The sequence below is a fragment of the Cucurbita pepo genome, chromosome 2 (assembly GCF_057944985.1).
Source record: "Cucurbita pepo subsp. pepo isolate OVF chromosome 2, ASM5794498v1, whole genome shotgun sequence".
In the NCBI taxonomy this organism is placed as follows: domain Eukaryota; kingdom Viridiplantae; phylum Streptophyta; class Magnoliopsida; order Cucurbitales; family Cucurbitaceae; genus Cucurbita; species Cucurbita pepo.
Window position 1 is genome coordinate 4,580,811 of NC_141799.1, and position 21,736 is coordinate 4,602,546.

Here is a 21,736-nt window from a genome sequence, read left to right on the forward strand (position 1 = left end):
ACAGATAGTGTCTGTAGACACAATGTCTGACAATGATCTCCCCAACAGATAGTGTCTGTAGACAATGTCTGACAGTGATCTCCCCAACAGATAGTGTCTGTAGACAATGTCTGACAGTAATCTCCCCAACAGATAGTATCCGTAGACAATGTCTGATAGTTATCTCCCTAACAGATAGTGATCTCCCTAACAGATAGTGTCCGTAGACAATGTCTGATAGTGATCTCCCTAACAGATAGTGTCCGTAGACAATGTCTGATAGTGATCTCCCTAACAGATAGTGTCTGTAGACAATGTCTGATAGTTATCTCCCTAACAGATAGTGTCTGTAGACGACAATATCTGACAGTGATCTTCTAACGGATAATGTTTGTAGACGATAATATCTAATAGATCTGATAGGAGTGAGTTTTATCGAACGGGGAGATATTTTGGCAAACAGGTAAAAAAATGAAATATGAAACTCAAAAATGCATTGTTGCCGCATAGTAAGCCATACAAACATTGTATAACCTGGCCTGCTTCTTGATTAAATAACAGAAGCATCACCCAGATTTAACCTCAAAGTATGTAATTTCTGCAAAAACATCTTTCACCACATTAATTAGTTCTACACCTTATCCATCCAAAACTTCGAAATCTTATGATCATAAGCTCAGGTACATTTATTTTCACAACCAGAATTCATCATCTACAATGAGCGGCATTGCATTCGACTCTCGATCGAGTTCTTCAACTTTCCTGCAGCTCATTTCATAAGTAACAACACTGACGTTAACGTCGATGTCGTATTATTTTTCCGCTTGATGAACATTCCAACTAACTCCTTTCATCTTACAGATATCGAGGGATTGAAGATGGTAATACCTGTACAGATTTACCACTGGAAAAGTGTGTAATGCAACAGTAAATCTAACTTTACACAACTTGTTGACGAGCAAGGTATTTCTCCCTTCTTTCTTTCTGAACAATCAATCCAAAAATGAAAATCAGAGGATTATAAGATTAATTAATATATGAACATAAGATGAGCTCAACATTAGTGAGAACATCATACCCATTCATCTATCACAAGGCCTTCCCCTACAACCTGGGGACCTGTTTCTGCTGGAGGTTTCTTGCGTGCTTCAAGTGCAGCCTCCGCTTCGGCCAATTGACGTTTTAGTTTTTCAAGAGCCTAAAACATCAAAATGGCATTAAATTGGACCTCTCTCTTTCTCACTCTCTCCAATACAGACAAGAACAAGAACACGAACAAGCCTGTGTTTTATTGATTTACTTACAGCACTAGGTCGCTCTGGATCTACAAATACGACCCGCAAAATTTGCTCAACTGTTACTTGGTCCTTCTGTTCATCAAACTGCAAATTTTGCACAACATAAGCACATGCCAACAAAAAAGTTTGATGTCAAACTTTTACTATCGATCGTTCGGTGATCAAACACAAATATGCATCGAGTTCTTGAGGTGAGGTCATTAAGCGATTGCGCCCAACTTCAAATAATGAAAAAACGAACTCAGTTGCTACCACAGAAGAAAGTCCATTTGGAAGTAGTACACTAACTGGAGATGCTGGTTGACAAAAATTCACACTAAACTACATTGACTACATGAAGGAAGACAATGGAAACCTCAAACTGTCGGATAGAACACACAAAATGACAAAAACAGAAGGCAAGACATTGGCTATGTTACATGAGTCAGAAATGTATACGTTTAACCAATCTCAAAACAGCAGAGAGAGAAGAGGGGAAGAAAACCCCAATTCAAACCGACACTCACCAGCTCGGGTACGTATTCGGTTCCTGCTTTCACTTTAAGGCTCATGATCTTAAACTTAATTTTGCTCTTCTGGTCCATTGGCTTTTCATTATTCTCGGGCTGCTCAACAAATCTGAAGACTGTTTAAGAGATGAAACCAATGGATAATTGAGTAGATATTGATTATGTATCAAAAGTAAGAAAGCCACAAAAAAGGAAAAAGGGCTATGAAAATGGAAACATTACCAGTAGCAATAAAATTTTCTCCTGGAGCCAGAATACCACCAGGAGGCCGCATATAACAGCTCTTGGGGGCCGTAGTTTGGAACTGAAGAGAAAGATACAGAGACCATTTAGGATGATATACTCGCATTTCAAGTAATCTTGGAAATGAACAGTTCACATTCATTTGAATGACATTCATACAAGTATGCAGTTCACATTAATTTGAATGTCAATTTACTTTAGTAGACCAAAGAACAAAAGTACAGGAAAAACTCCAAGAAAACCTTCAACGAATTTGATTTCCTCAGCTGAAGAACTTTACAAGAAGCTGAAAACAATTTGAATGCAAATTTTCACAGCTTGGAATGCAAAATTGAATGCAAACAATTTGAATGCAAGTACCCATATAAACATCAATTACTATAAAGGTAATTGGAAGATCAGCATAATCTAACAAGACTAATTGTTTCCAGAGTATAGAGAGGAAAAGTTCATCAGAAGAACAAAATCAGATGCATTCAAGCTTCAGTAAAGTGTTTGCCGTACCCTTGGCTTGTTTAGGGCTTAAAAAAGTAAGAAATCAATAAAGAATAATGGAAAAGAACAAAAGGTGAAAGTAGGCCTGCTATGGAAAAAAACACTAAAGTAATAATACCTTGAAAGCTACATGAGATCTGCTCGTGTTCTTCAACCTGATGGCGCTCTTTACCTGCTTCCCGGGTTCATCTACACAGCAATCATCAAACAATACAGAGATGAAGACGAGTAAGAAGAAATGGATGCAAATTCTGAACAACTATTCCGTACATTTATCCAAAACTTGCAACTCCCCTGCTTCATGTAAATTTGAAATTCAACTCGCAAATGGCAGCCGGAAAATCGATTGGAACCTCTATTTTATTAGATTCAAAATTCGAATTCATGAGCAAACGAGTATCATTTCGGGCTCGCATTATCCAGATTGAAGGTTTCGAAAGGTTCGAAACATCCGACTTCGAATTCTAATTAACCACTACAATTCAACTACAGCAAAACCTCTCCATCCAATTCAAAAACCTAAGCACCAGCAATGAACAGAGAGACGAAGAGAGAACAACAACTTACAAGGGAAGAACAAGCAATTGTTAGGATCAAGCCGAAGCCGACGGCGAGGAGGCAACAGCGACTTCGCCACAGAGGACACCGTCTTGGAAGACGATGAAGTTTTCATATTATTCGACGCGGTTAAGTTTCTATCACTAGGGCCATGGATACTATGATGAAGATTCTGAGTGGAGGACGAAGAAGACGAAGTATTCCCCGATTGCCACATCGAACACAACGTGAAGAGCTTGCGACGATCAGCAACGGACATGGTCATCAACAGTATCGCATTAAATTTTCCCGACCAAAACTGAAAATGGACGGACGAGGAGGAGGAGGAGCCGACGGTGACGGAGAGAGCGGATTCGAGAAGCGTATGTAAATACGACGGAATTTTGCTCTGGTATCCGTGCGGGGGGACACGTGTCGAAAGGAGAATGCATCTTGATAGCCCAAACGGCCGGTCGTGCAATTATTACGAATCCGTGCTTCTCTGAGTTGTAAGATTTTCTTTTTATGAGATGAGATGGAATTGTTTGGATAATATACACGCGCCTTTATTGCGCGTGTAGTCCACGTTCATATTTCCCATTAAATTAATTCATTTTTTTTTACAAGCGCGTCAACAAACAAGACAAAGAATAATTACCAGGTAACATTTTGATTTATTTAATAAAAAGTCAACCTTTTTTTTTGGTAAATTGACTGTAAAATAAATTTAATGTTTTTTTTTTTCCTTGTAAAGTAGTTTGATTGGTTTGAGTTGATAAATACTTTAAATTTATTTTTAATATCATCCCATTTAAGACGTCTTTATAATTAAAGTAAATTAATTATTCAAATATGAAACAGATACTAGAAAAAGCTTATTAGACTAAAATCTAAATCGTTGTGGCATGAAATAATGAGGTCAAAATTTTTAGGTTAAATTTGTAAGTCCGAGCTTTAACTCAAATGGGTCGCACTAAATGTTTGGTCCAGCCGACTCAAAACTAGTACCATAAGAAGCGAGACACACATCGAACCATATCACGATTTACCTATTTTGATGGATAGGGCAATTAACATAGTGGGCTGTAGCTAAAGCAGTTTGGTGGAAAGTTGTTGGTTGATTTCTTACCAATTTAATTGGGTCAAGTAATGATGAAAAATAAATGCTTCAAGTTGACTTTTTGTATTTTTAATATTAAAAATCATTTTTCTATGTTCATTTTAATTATTAGAAAAACCCATTATTTTTGGGAGGGATCTAATCAACTGCTTTTATTATTTCTAAATATGGTATCCTTTAATTAATTTTTGTTGTTGTTTTTTTAAAGGTCTGACTAATTTATTAAAAAACAATCTTGATTGTACTACTTCATAAATAATTTTTAGAACGATTTATTTAAATACTACCATTTAAAAAAGTAAAAGGTTTGAATTTAGAACGAATTTGTAGAATTTGTAAATGACAAAAATACCCTTTTAACACGATTGGAAACCGAGATACTAAATTTATCTTCATTCAAATCAAAATATATTGAATGGTTAAGTATTTAGAAATAGAAAATATTAATAATTAGTATTCTAATCAATTGATTAAGAATTTGATACATATTCTTACATTCATAGATACAGAATTTCTTGAAAACTAAATTTCACCTAAAAAGAAAATGCGTTGGAAAGAAATTTTAGCCATTAAAGATGCCCCCCATTCTTGGCCACTGGCTTCTTTAATAAATTCCCCTTTTTCACATTCATGAATTAAATTTGAACTAATGCAACAAATAACAACTATTGAAATTATATTATATAATTAAAATTTAAAAGCAATAAAAGCAAAAGACCATCACTCAATAAATATAAAATTATTAAGAACGGGATATAGATCTCTCTTAGAACGTCAAATGTTAAGTTAATGTACAACCTATGAGTCACATTTAATCAATTTCAACTCCCCAACTTTGTGCCTTAAAAAGGTTAATAATTTGGTATGCTTTACGAGAATGAAAACAGATGTTCAAGTTTTGGATTTTTCCATTCGGGCTTCTCCTCAAAGAGGTTTTTAAAACACGCATGGAATAAGTTTTCACACCTTTATAAAAAAATATTTTGTTCTCTCTCCCAACGGAGGTGGGATCTCACAATCCACTCCCCATTGGTGCTTAGTGTTCTCACTAGCACTCATTCTTTTCTCCAATTGATGTGAGACCACCCAATCCACCCCCTTTGAGCCCAATATCCTTACTGGCACACTACCTCATGTCCACCCCCCTTCAGGGCTCATCTTCCTCGTTGGCATCACCCGATGAATAATACTGATACTATTTGTAACAGCTCAAGCCCACCGCTAATAGATATTGTCCCCTTTAAACTTTTCCTTTCGGTTTCCCTTCAAGGTTTTTACTATGTGTTAACAATACTTCGTTCTCCTCCATGGTATCTCACGGATAATAAATGAAAAAGCATTTTAAAAGAGGGAAACAACATTCAAAAAATAACCAGAAGAGGAAATCAGATGAGTAGCCATTGTTGACCAATTACCTCATCTAATTATTCAAACAAGTCCAAGATTATGTGTTAAAAAAAAAGGCAGTAAGAACAATACCACAAAGAAGTGACACTGTGGAGTCAGTGTGTGATTTTTTGTTCTAATTAATCTTCTTTTTGGTTCTTTTCCACAAATTTGGAAAACAAAAGGATAAAAGAAACCATGGAAACAACAGTGAATGAATTTTATGTGGGAGAAAAGGGCAGGCGGCCCACATTGAACAACATCAATTACAGCAATGAAAGGAGTCCCAACAAGCCACCATTTTTCACAAATTTTCCATCAGAAACATAGGCATCACATAGATCCGAACGAGTGTCGCAGCAAAGCTGATGAAATCTGAATGATTTCCCTTTTCTCCCTGGCTCAGCTCTTACCATATTTGGGTGAATTCTCAACTGAGACGAAATTGGTCTACGATTACTCTTTGAGTCTCTCAAAGAAATATAAATATCCCATGTCCTTGGGTGGGTTCACCGAAACCCCAACCTTGTCGTCATTGAAAATAACCCATCTACCATCTTTAAAGATGTGAGCAACATAGTGACCACATTGAGTAGACGTCCCAATGTGGCTTATTATTCCCATCAGTCTATATACTGAAAAAACACAATCGTTGAGGGCTCTTGAGAAGTCGAAAGATATCATCTTAAATATTGAACAGAAATTCAACAGACCAGAGACAGGCTAACAAGATAATTGATTAATAGTAAAGTACAAGTTAAAAGAAAGTGGTTAAAAAGTACGTAGGTGAGATGTTTAAAAAAAAAAAAAAAAAAAAGAAGCACGATGTATTCTATCTGACACATTCTGAGAAAAAGAACAAATGTTTTTCAAAGGTATCATGCAATTGACCAAGAAACAAAAAATTGATTCACCGAATAAAGGAAGGCTTTTCATTTACTAGACAATGTTCATCGTCATATAGGGTTATGTAATAAAGTGGCACAAAAGTTTGTTCAGAATTGTCTACACAATAGAACAAAAAATTTCAAGCGTAAAATTTCCCCGTTGTAATGAAATACAAAAATTTCCCCGTCATTGCGTAAAATACACTAATTTTTTTTCCGCTTTTAAAAACACTAATCTTATCATTACCAATTTATTTCTTTAGATTTTCATTCTTTGCAAACTCTCTTGAAATCCTAGACAAATTTCTATACAAGAATAGATAAAAGAAAATAAAATCGAAAACTTATTTCTTCTAGTTCTTTAAATTCCACTAGAAAATCAGTAACTTTTTAAAAAGAATTTTCAAAGCCAATCTAAAAGACAGAAATTATTAGTAAATAAACCTAATTCAACATAAGGAACAATGGGTGCAAAATGATTTTTTTTTCCCCTGAATAACAAAATTTGGAATAAGAAAGAGTAAATATCAAACACATATTTTGAAATAAAAGACAAATGTTTGAGAAAAGACGGGGATTAAAAAAATGTTAAAATGCTCGAAGTAGACGATTTATTCTCGGCAAAAACATTTTTGAAAATTGTGTAAATCTAAATTTGTCATCTAAGTTGCGACTGTAAGTCCAGGGATTTATCAAAGTAATTAAAAAGAAAGAAAATGCATCCAACAGACAACATAGAAATAATTATCAAGAGGAATAAGAAACTAACTCTCTCCACCATCGGGTAGAGCAGCATCGAGGTTGGTTGGTGTGCTTGATGTAGTGGCGTCTAAACAGTCTGGCTCAGATGATATAGAAGCTTCAGGATTGTTAAATATCCAATCTGTCGCTTTCTCAATGTCGCCACCCTACAACCAATGATGCGGGGAGGATTAACACTATAATATGACTTGCACGTTTCTTCTTTTTAGTTGTTTTCTATCCTTTTCTATTCACCCTCTTTTAGAAGTTCTTTTTCTGTGTGTGAGTTAAGGGAGCAGAGCTTACAGATGCCTTTAACGCTTTTCTAGCAATTGCTTCTTGAAATCCAAATTGAAGCAACATGTCAACTTTAGTTTGATCAACAACAAAATCTGCCTTCTGGGAGATCGGATCATTTATATCTACCAGAAAAAAATAAATACATGAATGGCGAGTATTTCTAAATAATACCTTAAAGCATAAGCGATGAAACAATAAAAACTGTGGATTAATGTTCCGTAAGGATAAGAACATACGTAAAATAGAAACACAAGGAGACGTACCTACACATCAAGACAATAATATTTAAATATACCTGGATCATCCATGTGAGAAAGTAACCAATTCATAGCCTCTTCAACTCCAGCGTTTGAGGTATTAATGGCAGCTTTCTGACAGTGAAGATAGTTAAATCCCATTGACACAAGTTGAGAAACAATATCCTCGTTCGCTGAAGGTTTATTTGACTGAAACTCATCCTCAGGACCTTACAAAGATGACAAAAATTGGGATCAAATGTCACATCATCAAGTAAAACAAACAAATATGTAAAACCAAGAAATTTTTGAAGTTCTTAATCTTAAGAGGATACGGAACTTGCACCATTATATTCCATAAATATTGACAAGATAGAGACGAGACACAAAGATCAATACATACATATATGTGCCAATCGATGTTTTCCTATTTTAAAAATTACATTGATAGGTAAGCTTTAGGTATACAATTTTATAATATTCTACAGATGTAAATATCAAATAGTATAAATTATATGACAGGAACTCAACACGCTTCAACAAAATCGGAAAGCAAAGTCGATTTCCCACCAAATGAGTAACAAGTCATCCACAAAAAATAACACATCTTCATGAGCACGGTTTTTTCTTATTTTGTATCATCTATTTTTGTTGCCGGATTTTTTCCATTAATTTAATTTCTTTCTTACTTTATTCTTCATTTTGGTGCATGCCTTCTTATTGGTTTTTATTTTTAAAATTTCTTCAAAACGGATATCTGCAAATATCAATAAGAAAAACTATGTTCTCTGGTCATTTTTATTCATTATCTATGCATGTCTCTTTGCACATTCCCACAGTTACACAATGCATATTTATAAAAGCAGGGGAAAAAAAATCTTTCAGTCGTGTGCCTTGCATAGTGTCCATGTTAAATATGTGCCCAACATTAGAATTTGAAAAAAGCGTTCCTATCCAAGAAGCAGATACACAAGACAAACGCACATGTGAACACACAATCTAAATTAAAGAAATAACTGTAACAATATATTTATGAAAGCGCATACGTGTACACAATCTAAATTAATTAAAGAAATAACTGTAACAAGAATCCATAAATTAAACTTATGATATATAAACAGTAAACTTATGGAAGCGTCAACTTCTCATCTGTGAGAGACTAGAGACTGAAAGACCAAGAAGAATCCACCTACCAGCCTCAGGCAAAAGCTCTTCCCCAGCCCTTGGTCCTTTACTACGCATTTGACTAAGATCAATGATATCAGGGACATCGACATAGACATCTAAGTGATACAAAATCAAAAGGTTAAAACAAAAGGGACGGAAAACCACAAAAGAAAAGGCAAGAAAATCAAGAAAGGTGTAGAGAAATACCAAGTTTTTTGGGCACCCAACCGTCCCCCATAATAAATTTGCGCATATGCAAGACCAGGTAGTCTGGGAAGGAAGTTAATCTTGCAGTCCTGTAGAGTTATAGAGCAGAGAAGATGGTAATAACTCACTTCTGCTCGTTGGCAACAACTCAACTATGGACAAAAAATCTTGCAATGGATTGCTTAATGACATTGATTACCGTATACCATAAACTAAACTTTTGGAAATGACGAATGAGAAATGAATGCCAACATTACAAAATAAAATAGTGGAACATGCAATTTTTTAAATTTTATTTTATAGGAATCTGCAAAAAATGAGGAATTCTTACTTTGTTGCTGTTGTCTTAGCTTGCAAGGCAGTGCTGTAAAAATCATGAATCTCCTCCGGAGATGAAAAGCTTGCAAGGCATGCCTCTAGAGGTACTCTAGGCCGCACAATTTCATCAGTGCCTCTGATAAACCCATTATTCTTAGTAACAAACTATCAATGTGAAGTGAAAAGACATACAAAAAAAGATTCCCACTTACAGTTCCTTCCCTTCTAAGATCTTTTGAGCCTTGAGCTTCTGGAAGGCTTCAATTTCATCTGAGATTTCAAACAATGGTGTCATTTGGTGATAGATTGTTATATAGAAATAATGGCTAAACCATTTTACCTTTATTAGTAGCTTCGTGTAATGGGATGTTCAATGAGAGAATGTAATCATGCCGTCTATTATATGCAACTTTTCCAGAGGAACACACAATACGATCCTCAATACCAAATTTGAAACTTCTTGCAGGATTGTTTCCAGAACTCCCAGAATTCTGTTGCTCAACTTGGTCAAGAAAATGCAGGAAGAATTCCAAGGCATCCTGTAAAAATTTCATTACTTTTATATAAAACAGACTAGCAGATTTTGTGTGCAAGACTAGATAAACCTAAAGACAAAATGGTTTTCTTGACAAAACCAGCTTCTTTTGTGGCCATCAGGCACAGGCCACAGTTTTTGAAAACATCTTTGACATAAAACCTTAAAGGTTAATCATCTGAGTCTCTGGGCCTCGGTATAAGTGGATACAATGGATTGCAGTGTAGTTATCAAGAGAAAACTTGAAGATATTATAATTTAAAACAGTAAAATAACTAAACAAGAAAAAATGGGAAGATATAAAATAGCTGCTGGTAGTGATACATATTTCTTCCAGCACTGAGTCAACCCTAAATCTCTTCCATATATAGGTCCAGGCTTTTGCAACAGGCATATGAAATATAATTCATGATCTCCAAGTTCCAAAGGACTAATGCAATGCCCAACACTGATCTGATCTACCCCTCGCACAGGAGTCATGGCATTTCTATCATGGCGAGGCACCTTTTTACCATTACACTTACCCAAAAGTTCCTTTCGAATCATTATTCACTGACTCTTCTCTTCTACAGCACATATCCACCTCTGCTGTGTTACAACATTACAACAACATCTCATTCCCAAAGAAAGCACAAACACTCCTCTAGGAGCTTCTTCAGTATCAGCCAACCTTACTGGGATCGAGGTACAGGTTACCAAGCAAACATTGACTCTCCAATATCTCCTTCTCACTACTTGACTCTTCTCTATCATTCAGAACAGAAGTTTTGCTTCTTCTCTAAAACAATCTCCAATGTTTCCTAATCGTTCCTCAAACTACATTTTGTTTCAGGGTTCACATACTTAAGGCGTTGGCCACCTCCACTCCACATACAACTAGGAATCGTTCTCCTTTCTCAACATATTGAGTAATACAACCTCAAGAAACCTTAAAATCCCTCCATTGAAATAGTTTCTCCTGGAGGAACAATGAGCTCTATGCCTCAATTATCATTTCTTTTTTTGGTTTGGGGCCTTCTTTTAACTCTTTCTTTTTTTATGCATGTAATTCCCTTATATATGCTTTCATTTCTGCTCAATTGGCTTCGACATTTAAAGAAAATATAATAAAATTAAATTAAAAAGCATCCATAGTGTAAAGCCAGAGGGTTGGTTGAGAAAAATGGAGAAATAGTGAAACTACATCTACTGACCCAGATCGATAATATACTACTGGCACAATTCAAATAAACAAAATCAAGACTTTCCATTAAAAAAAATTGCATAAATAATAAACTTACAGTGTGAACATACCTGCTGTCTCATCGTAGAAAATTCTGGATGATTAGCGGCAATAACTGTTTTGAACATCCGAGGGGGTATGCCTTCCTGTTTCTATAGTTGATACACGTAAATGGCAACAGAAAGACAAACAAGAAAATCTTCAAAATATGTTCAAAAGTTTGAACCAGCAACACAAGAACAGATATTACTAGTGAACAAAGAAATTTCGAGTACTTCTCAAGAACATAGCAAACAAAACAAGGAAATATTCACAATTTGAAGTGCAGTCACTATCATTATTCAGCAATTACGTTATTCTATCTCAGGTCTTTAAAAAATTGAGTAAAGAGCTCGTCCAAAACTTACTGCATTTATTGCTGAGGAAGAAGAATTCATCCTTTCACATTTCTACAGGACAGATCAGAAAATTCCAATCAACTAATAGCAGAAACAATAGATACAGAGGGCTTGCTTCCTTTTGTTTAGCTACTTACTTCTAGTGAAGGAATGGAATATTTTCCCGATAGCAAACCATGTGCCAGCTTTGTTCTGCAAGACCAAAAAGTAACTAGTATAACTATATCATCATCCACCTTCCTCTTCTCTCTCTCTCTCTCTCTCTCTCTCTCTCTCTCTCTCTCTCTCTCTCTCTCAAAGAAAAGAGTGAAGAGAAATACTAGGCAATTATAAAAGCCTTAGAATTTCCTAGCCACTTACAGTTGCATGTTAAAGTCAACAGTCGGATCTGCAGGTGCAGTTTCAAAAGCCGACTTTAAACTTTGCTTGGTGTAGTATCTGAAAACATACCCGAGGGAAATTATGATTGAGAAAGAACATACAACATGATTTGTTGTAATAAAACTATGTAAATATAGGACCTTTCACAGAATGAATGCGTTGAAAGAACAACTTGCATTGTCGCTGCCAAGTAGCAGCTGCAAGAAAAAGCATATTTGTGAGCCAAGAAAAATTTAGATACACTAGTTTAACACACAGTCAACAATGCATCAACCTGTTTCCCAAATTAACCAGCCCTGTGTAACCTGGTCCAAAAACTGGCTCAACTTCCTGTCCACTTTCTTGTATCCGATTCCAATCAAAATTAGTGTTTTGGTCAAGCTCTCTTTCAGCAGTGGTCATTTCAGTCTGTAAATGAATAATGGAAGCTGCTTTCAACAAGATTGGACAACATAGACATGAAAGATAAAGCTATAGGTGCATAACATGGTATTCCAAAAAGCTTCCACAAAAGCATCCAAAACATGGCCACATAGTAAAGTGAAGAAGAGATCTAAAAGTCAACATATAAGTGCTATTTAAATTGTTTTTTTTCCTGGATAAGAAAGAGCTAATTCAATTTTTAAGAACACCACCTGAGTTGAATCCCTATTTACTCTTTTTTTCACTTCCTGATTGGGATCCCCAGTTTTAGGAGTAGAAACAGAGTTTACTGAAAAATTTTGTATGGGGAGGAATTGAGGAGGGCAGTTAATCTCACTTGGTAAGGTGGGAGGGTACTTCCGAAGCCAATGGAGGCTAGAGGTTTAGACATTGGTAAATTGAGATTAAGGAATGTACGATGCTGGCAAAACAGTTGTGGAGTTTTCTAGTGAACCACGTGCTCTATGGTATAGGATATTAGAGAGCAATTACAGTTTGCACACAGTTGAATGGGTTTCAACTTCCAAGTGGTGAATTGAAAGGCTTTAGTACCTCTGCACTGCTATTGATTAGAGTTCTCCATTTTCTCCCAGTTAGTTAAATGTTCTATTGAGGATGGGTCTCATAGTTATTCTTTGGAGAATTGTTGGATGAGAGTTAAGCCCCTCTGTGCATTTTTCCCGCAACTTTATCACCGACACTTGTCAGGTAAGAGGTGGCTCTTGGTGGCCTCTGTTTTGTCGTCCTTGCTCACTTTATTCTGTCATCCTCACACTAACTAAAAGTTTTGAGAGGTGGTGGGTTTTCTTTCTATTATGTCTGATCATAAGGTCTATTTAGGGAGGCGGGCTTTCTAGGCTTGTACCCCTACCCCTACTAACCCATTTTAGGATTTTCTTTTATTGTTCATTCGCCCACTTCTTTTGTTCCCCTTCTCCCAATTGAGGGGTCTCATTTTTTTCCTCTCTAAAGAAAGATACAATCCCTAAGAAAGTGAATGTTTTTTCGTAGCAAGTTTTGCACATGAGAGTGAACACTCAATATTGTATCCAACGGCACTTATATTGTGACTGCAATATTTTGTCTTTTGCAAATATCAGGAGGAGAATTTTGATCATGTTTTGTGTTCTTCTTCTATTCCTTTTGGAGTTGGAGCTTTAGCTTGTTTGAAGTTGTTATAGTGCATAATGGGGACTATCACTTCAAAATGAGGAGATAATGATGAACTCTCCCTTTGGAGAAAGTGATCTTGTGGCAGGCTTGTTCTTTTTGCGATCTTGTGAGCAATGGTTTGAGAGGAATACAAAAATTTCCAGACGGGTTGAAGGGTTTTTGAAGGGGATTTGGGAGCTTATGAGATTTAATGCTTCTTCAAGGGTATCCATTAATCAGACTTTTTAAAATAAAGGCTTGTTTTAGGAGATGTATGGGGCACCGTTTATTATCTTTCTACTGGAATGGTATGGGGCACAGTCTAGTAATTTATTGTAAAGCAGTTAGACCTTGAAATACATTCTTTTACATGTTCTTAAAATTCTGGTAAGAGATGGAGCTTTCGTGGAGAAAAATGAAAAATGATTCTTTTTAGTATTTGTGAGCTGTGTTTGGACCAGTTTATGTACACCTCAACTAATCTCACAAAAATACTGCTCAATCCTACAACATTTCATTACTAAGAAAAACACATAGGCTACTAAATTCTATGTAAGTAGCGGTCAACATAGACTGAACTCATTCCCTCTAAGTCCTTTATTATTTCCATGGCCCTTATCAAACACTAGTTCAATCCACACCAATCAGAAGATAATTATAATAGAAGAAAGAAGCATACAAACAAACCAAAAAAATAATAATAATAACATTTACAATAAAGGATCAACATGATTGCCAAGATCACCACAACAGCAGAGCTAGAAAGAGGTGGAGGGAATGTCAAGGTAAGGAACGATAATGATGTAATTCATAGAAGAAAACTCAATTCTTACACTAGCAAACCAAATTTTTGTTTCCTTCACATTTTGAGTCTCTTTTTACTCTCTGAGGATGGCCATCCAAGAAATTTAAATCCTAAAATACCTTATAGTGACTAGACCAATCAATCTGACTCCCACCAAAATGGACATCCACAAGGTTAGGTGAATTGTCCTTAGACCGAAGCTCAACAGAGCAACAATGCCCATTTGAGGTGAGACCTTCAATCTACAATCATCTGCATGATCACTATCCACAACTCCTCCTTATCCCCCGCTCCAAAACCCCAACCTGCCCCGGTTATCACTCCTCTCATGCATTGTCATTCTCTTGGGATTCTTAATCTAATCTCTTCTTTAGCCTTTTCCTTCCCTTATCACAATGGCATCTTCAACCCCTCGCACCACTTCAATTTTTATTAAAAAAAATTACAACTTATATTCAATTGTCAGTTCAGAGATCCTCTCCTACATGTATAACACATTTCTATTACGCAATTCCCCTAGATATTAAAAACTAAGATTAGCCTCATTTCAGATGGCAAAAGAATAAAAGAAATGGAGAACGCTATAAAATTCCTACCTTAAAAATATTGTGGATCCATTGCAAATTGAAGATAAATAAGCACATCATAAGAACCACATGTGCACCAAAAATATAGTTTGCACCACAACGAATAACTTCTAATCCGAATTAAAAATATCCAGTTTCTATCTATTTCCACATATAAGCACCCTGCAAAATTAAACAAGTGCTTCAAGCTTTCCGTGAGAGAATACCTAACCTTCTGTAAGGATGAAAAGTCAATGCCAAAGAAAGCAAGGTGTTGTCCTAGCATTGGGTCCAAGACACTATCATCCTCTGGATAAGAGTACACATCTGAGCTGCCACAAAACATTGCCCATATTTAAAATTCATGCATGCATCAGCTGTGATAAAAGAACAAAAGTGGGTAAAATAACACACTTAATTGCTTCCCAAAATTTCCAATCATTAAGAAAAACGGTCATAAATTGATATGGCAATGAACCAAGGGAAACAACCCAAAACGTTGTTCCCAAAGAAGGTCTTACTACTATTACCAACACAATTGAAAGATTCTGCACATCGCAAAAAAAATTCAAAAGGTTATGGCCAATTCCTTGTGTTAAGAAGTCCACTTGTGCTCATCCTTCCGATAAATACAAGCCACCACCTTATGCCACAACTCATTTGTTTCCTTTGGAAATCTTTGATACGATTTTGATAACAGGGCTTTAATCGGACTTGGAAACCATATGCCATCCCATTAAATGTCCCACTCTCCGCTTCTTTTTAGTGGCTTTCTAATTTTTTCCCCTTTGCAGATGAGTGGTTCAATTTTTATGAAGTAAATGAATCGATCAAGATGAATACAATTATAAAGTGACATTGATAACTTTATCAAGCAAAACATTACCTGCTGCTTCAAGGTCAGCCGTGATTGTCCCTAGCTTAACAGCAAGAGGATAGCCTGTATCTTTGTAGTGCTCAACAGCATGGTTGTTACCTCCTGTTCCATCCCAATTTTTTCTCCCACAAAGGATCATTCCATCAGTTAAGTTGAGCCACAGATTCTCAGTTTTATCACATTTTGAACACTTCCATCCAGAAGGAGGAACTATCACACCATTGTCAATCTGCTGCAAATTCATTGCATACAAACTAATTTTCAGCTTATCAGTTGTCCATGATGCAAGTTGCTCTTTTCTCTCAGCACCCTCAGCCAATAAAACAGCATCAACTGCCAACCTTACCTGCAATTATAGCATTAGCCATGGTTTAAAATATTTCATTAAAAAAAAGTTTCTGCTCCAGATGAGAGATGGAGGTGGGGGAAGAATATTCACCTTCTCTGGCAGCTCCACGGAAGGAAATGGAAGAGTTGCATAATTAGGCAGTATCACTACACTATAAGTTTCATCATATTCAGGTTCATTGTTATCAAACCCACCATCAACTCCTGGAGAAAAACTAATAATAAGTATGACAAGGACTGAATCGTTGTTCCCAAATTAGAGGTTAGCAGGAAAGTTTCATAATATGCATTCTCGGTGGTGTGCTGCAGAGAATATTATTACAGTGAAAGCAACCCCTCTCATAAACTAGAAACAAGCGCTTCATTGTTGAATGAACTTTGGCAAATCATTGCCATGGGAGCTAAGCCTGACTCGAAATAACTGGATTCTCTTGGAGAAATCTAAAGATAGGAAAGAAATTTGGGCACTAGCTAAACTTTTATGGTTGTCTTGGCATACTAAACAAACAATTTTGTATTATCCATATGTTAAAATCACTCCTGGAGTAGTTTATCTAGACGTATTGGCAATACTATGTTTTTTCTTTCTAAATATATAAGGAAAAAGGTTATCAAATATTCTTATTTCTACATATAAGTAAAAGTAAGTCACAACATCAACATGTTAGAGTATGACTAACGCTATTGGGAGAAACAACTGATTAAACTACCAACAATGCTTTTGGGAGTGAAAAAGCAAAATGTGAAAAACATAAAAATGTGTTTATACCTCAATCAGAAAAGAAAAGTAACAACAAGACAGATTATATGAGATTAACCATAGTAAGGCATACAATGTTGTGGTAGAAAAATACCTATAGCTAAGAGCGTAGGTTTCTTCAAAGGCCGGTCTTCAGGAACCAACTTCTTTGTTTGCTTTATGTGCAAATATACAGGGTTTCCAGTCCTTTCATAATTCCAAACTACAAAATCCTTCCCAAACGCTAGAAATGTATTCAAATCAATGAACAGACCACCTTCTGATCTCTGTAACTCAAAAGAAAACAAACATCATAAGACAACAGCAAGGAAGAGGAGTTTCCACAGATAAAAAGGTGTAGGATATCATAAAAGCGTGTCGAGCAAATGTTGTTGCTTTTGGACAAATAATATCCAGTTGAAGGCATAGAAGACCCACGGAGGTGATCAAGGTGAATGTTGCTGGTCCAACATTTTCATACACATGAGAATTTGAATTTCATTTATATTCCTTGATCTGCATATAATGTCTTTCTACGCGAGAAGGAAAACTATGAAACAATAATAGGTCAAACAGATTCTTGAATCTTGGCTGGGCTTGTTCTATCATACATACTGATACAACCTTTAACATTCTAAATATCTTAGTACAGATCAAATCTAACCCTTTTCTTTTTCATAATAGACATCTTTTTCTTCATTTTAAGTTTAACAGATTCTTAAAGATGTCATTAACTTCTAAAGAATTGCAAAATCAACATCACATCACTCCTCGACCTTCTTTTCAAATAATTATCTTATACGGATGATGGTTTTTAATGGAAAACATACTTCCATAAAGATAACAAAGGGCCAACAGAAATACAAGCCAACAACAAAAAGAAGCAAACAAAAACCTAAATTATGCTCTAAATACAAAGGACTTCAATCAACCAAAATAAGGCCTAAAGATCCTTAGTAATAGAATCTCACAAATAAGCGTTGAAACTAGCTGAGAGGGTAGGATACTCTCTCAGCTGAGAAAGAAACTAGTAACGGAATCTCATGAATAAGTGTTGCATTCACATTCACATTCCTTGATCTGCATATAATGTTTTTCTACTCAAGAAGGAAAAATCCGAAGCCCAAACCTCCCTGAAGGCCACTTCACCCCTCTAAAGAATTGTCTTGATGGCAGCTATATTACGATGAGTTGACATTCGTGTAAATAATGTCTTCATTTTATTTTATTTCTTTTCTTAGAAGTTAAAACCATCAACACTTCAGGCTTAGTTGAGATTAGATACCCAAGAAAGCATGAGACCAGCAATAATTTAGGCGTCAAATTTATTTTAGTCCAACTTATCCTATTATTTCATTATTTAATTTTAGTTCATTGCTAACGCCAACAAAGAGATGCTATGATATTTGAGTAAACTTTTTAGTAAACCAATTGAGTTGTTAATCTAAATATTACCCTTGAGATCATTGGTAATACGTAAGCTTTAGCCTATGCATATTCTTTGCACTAGTCCCTGCAGTCTCCATTGTCCTGACTAATTAAATTGAAAAAAGAATTACAGATTTAAGAAAACTTAATAATCGATCAATTCATTACATAATTTGGCAGATTAAGAATTAGAATCACAGCTACATTGAGGGGTCTAAACTCTATCCAATGCTATATATGCACCTAACAGGTGTAAACGCTAACATATCATATTGTTTTCTAAAAATTGGGTAAGAGCATGCAGAGTATACAAGCATAAATGGATATATTCTCTCATTTATTTGTATGTTCTGATACGTTGTATGGATGTTATGTTTAAAAGTTCTTAGTGCCAATTATGAAATTGCATTTAGTCTGCAGTATGAGAAAAGATATAAAATCCACTGCATGTTTCCAATTATGAAATATTTGTAACAGAGCAGGTAAAGAAATCCAAAATTGAATAAGCATATTTGTAAATCATTTGGGATTTACAAGAGACTTCAAATTTAAAATTATATCTCCATACAATTGTACAATTTAATAATAATAATAATAATGTCTTTCGAGTCCAAATTCGTTATCTATATTCACTTTTTTTTTTAAGCATCCATGAGTGTCCAAGCCAGCTCGTGTCTACCTTGACCAATCTCACAGGACAGCTATCGAACCCTACTACATTTGGTTGCCAAGGTAACTTGTAGGATATTAAATCCTAGGTAGCTTGGCCACCATGGTTTGATCTCATTCCCTCTAAATCCGTTATTACTTACATGACTCTTCCTGACCATTAGGCTCACTCATGGTGATTTATCTGTATTCACTTCTTCTTTTGTCCGAAGCAAACAAATGAACAATATATTTGTATATTAATGCATCACTCAAACCAAAGTATCTCCACTCACTGTATGACTGAAATACATGGACCTATCTCCGAACAATCAATAATGACAGTGAAAATAAATACAGCCAGAGACAAAGGAAAATATCTGGACGTTTGAAATGAATATAACAGGAGGATGTGGCAACAATGCTACGAGATAGAGAAAATAGATATTAAACAGAGGAGGCTTCATAAATTGACACTTCGACGAGTGCATTGGTGATCATAGCATCAAAACGACTGTAATCGAAATGTTCAAACCAAATGAATGACAATCCTCAACAAAGCCAGGCAAAAACTCGCTATTCCTTTGACATTCATTAACATTTCTTCAGAACAAAACGGAAATTGACCACATGAAGTTCTCAAGCAAGCACTCGGCAAAAACAAAGCTCTTGACTACTGAACATCGTAATTCCAGCAGAATGAAACTAAATGGAGCAATCGACAGAGAAGGCACAAAAAAAAAAAGTAATAATAATAAATAACAGCGGTAGCCACAGTAGCAAAAGAAATGGAGAACATGTTACCGGAGTATCGAAGGACAAGCAGCATTCCTGCTTGTAGATGCGATTGGTAGGCTCCGGAATCCGAACACGCGACAGATTAGATCGAAGCAAATCCATTGTGCAGGTCATCGGAGCGAAATCCGAAGAAGCTGCAAAATAGATTGTTGATGATTCAGAGGGAAAGAGGAAGAATAGATTCCTTTTCCTTTGCCCTAAGCAGATAGAAAGCAACTGAATGGGCTCTTGCTCTCACTGCGAGTAAAATCAGGGGACATGATGAGGAAACAAAAGCCTTTTATATACAGCGCGATTTTTCCATTTTCTTTCTCTTCTCGTCTTCGTTTCTTATTCTACTTCCGATAAAGGAGACGGGTTCACGCAACGCAGTCACGGAGAGAGAAAAAAAAAATGTTTAAATTCTTTTATTAAAATAATATAATTTTATTATTTTAAATTTTGTAATCTTTTATAAATATTTCAAAACCGTAACTATAATACAAAATCTTGGACAAAAAAATTTTAATAAATGGTAAAATTTTGAAATACCATTTTCTTTTTGTAATATTTTTAAAAAGAGTATTTTAGTATATAATTTAACTAATTAAAATAATATTATTAAGAGAACTATTATATAGATAAATTATTTAAAGTATTTGTGTGATGTCCCACATTGATTGGGAGAGGAGAACAAACCACCATTTATAAGGGTATGGAAACCTTTTTTAGTAGACGCGTTTTAAAGCCTTGAGGAGAAGTCCGAAAGGGAAAGCCCAAAGAGGACAATATCTGCTAGCGGTGGATCTGGGTCGTTACAAATGGTATTAGAGCCAGACACCGGACGATGTGTCAACCTTCTCGCTGTTCCCCGAAGGGGGGTAGACACGAGGCAGCGTGCCAGTAAGGACGCTGGGCCCAAAAGGGGGTGGATTTGGGGGCGGTCCCACATCGATTGGAGGAAGGAAAGAGTGTCAGCGAGGACACTGGTCCCGAAGGGGGGTGGATTTGGGGGCGGTCCCACGTCGATCGGAGGAAGGAAAGAGTGCTAGCGAGGATGCTAGTCCCGAAGGGGGATGGATTGTGATGTCCCACATTGGTTGGGGAGGAGAACAAACCACCATTTATAAGGGTGTGGAAACACACCCTCCCCACACCCTCCCCTGTAGACGGCTTTTAGGGAAAACACGAGGACAATATCCAAGCCCCACACCCTCCCCTGTAGACGAGTTTTAGGAAAAATACGAGGACAATACTGCTAGCGGTGGATCTAAGTTATTACAATTTGTAATTTAGTTAAAAACCATTATTTACCCAAAATGCACTTGAATTATTTTTTTGATTTTTTTTATAACAATTTAAAGTGTGATTTTAGATGATAAATAATATTTTAAAAAATCGTTTAAAATGTCACTTAAAAATAATAAATAATAAAAATATTCGAAATAGGTAGTAAAAAAAATTAGTAATATTTTTTTGATTTTTTTTTTTATAACAATTTGAAGTGTGATTTTAGATGATAAATAATATTTTAAAAAATCGTTTAAAATGTCACTTAAAAACAATAAATAATAAAAATATTCGAAATAGGTAGTAAAAAAAATTAATTACTAATTTTGTTATTTAAATTATTTTTAAAAAAAATTTAAGATATAAAAATATTTTTTAAAAATAATGCTTAAATTATTTTATTATTTTATTATTTATTTTTAAAATTTTAGAATCGGTGCAGGATAATTTTTATATATATAACAACATTAATATTGAAATTTTAATTTTAGGAGTGTATCAATTTTTTATTTTTTTAAATTAATGATTAATTTTAATTTTATTATCTTATTTTCTTATGTTTTATAAATATTTATAAAGTTAATGCTATATTTTAATATATATAATTTAGCCTTTATAAAACAATAGCCAATAATCTATTTTAGTGTTTAAAAAATTGTGTGTCCACGAGAAATAGAACACCTCGATTATTAGTCTAATGGCTCTTAACGGTGAATCCAGACGA

General features: G+C 35.3%; 2 protein-coding genes across 4 annotated transcripts; both read right to left on the bottom strand.

The window, feature by feature from the left end:
* Nucleotides 1-443: 443 nt before the first annotated feature.
* Nucleotides 444-3,443, bottom strand: LOC111787572 (vesicle-associated protein 4-1). Of its 2 annotated transcripts, XR_002814007.2 has the most exons (8): nt 3,092-3,443; nt 2,643-2,713; nt 2,009-2,090; nt 1,784-1,902; nt 1,284-1,361; nt 1,058-1,177; nt 868-963; nt 444-741 (listed from the first exon to the last, which is right to left on the bottom strand). XR_002814007.2 is itself a non-coding variant. In XM_023667586.2 (7 exons), exons 1-7 carry the CDS (start codon nt 3,345-3,347, stop codon nt 919-921), a joined length of 771 nt encoding a protein of 256 aa, XP_023523354.2. In that variant the 5' UTR covers nt 3,348-3,442; the 3' UTR covers nt 444-918. The 2 variants fall into 2 exon arrangements, 1 of the variants encoding a protein (XP_023523354.2); XM_023667586.2 differs by having other exon boundaries at nt 444-963; nt 3,092-3,442.
* Nucleotides 3,444-5,670: 2,227 nt separating this feature from the next.
* LOC111788725 (ubiquitin carboxyl-terminal hydrolase 14) lies at nt 5,671-20,117 on the bottom strand. Of its 2 annotated transcripts, XM_087121516.1 has the most exons (21): nt 19,750-20,117; nt 18,325-18,403; nt 16,985-17,156; nt 16,222-16,334; nt 15,792-16,128; nt 15,138-15,232; nt 12,234-12,367; nt 12,100-12,156; nt 11,939-12,016; nt 11,716-11,770; nt 11,588-11,629; nt 11,252-11,332; nt 9,764-9,962; nt 9,636-9,693; nt 9,437-9,559; nt 9,106-9,194; nt 8,925-9,014; nt 7,791-7,961; nt 7,502-7,617; nt 7,224-7,362; nt 5,671-6,202 (listed from the first exon to the last, which is right to left on the bottom strand). In XM_087121516.1, the coding sequence occupies exons 2-21, from the start codon at nt 18,334-18,336 to the stop codon at nt 6,024-6,026; spliced, it is 2,340 nt and encodes a 779-aa protein (XP_086977642.1). In that variant the 5' UTR covers nt 18,337-18,403; nt 19,750-20,117; the 3' UTR covers nt 5,671-6,023. The 2 variants fall into 2 exon arrangements, with proteins under 2 accessions (XP_086977642.1, XP_023524955.2); XM_023669187.2 differs by lacking the exon at nt 18,325-18,403 and having other exon boundaries at nt 19,750-20,116.
* Between the last annotated feature and the right edge of the window lie 1,619 nt (nt 20,118-21,736).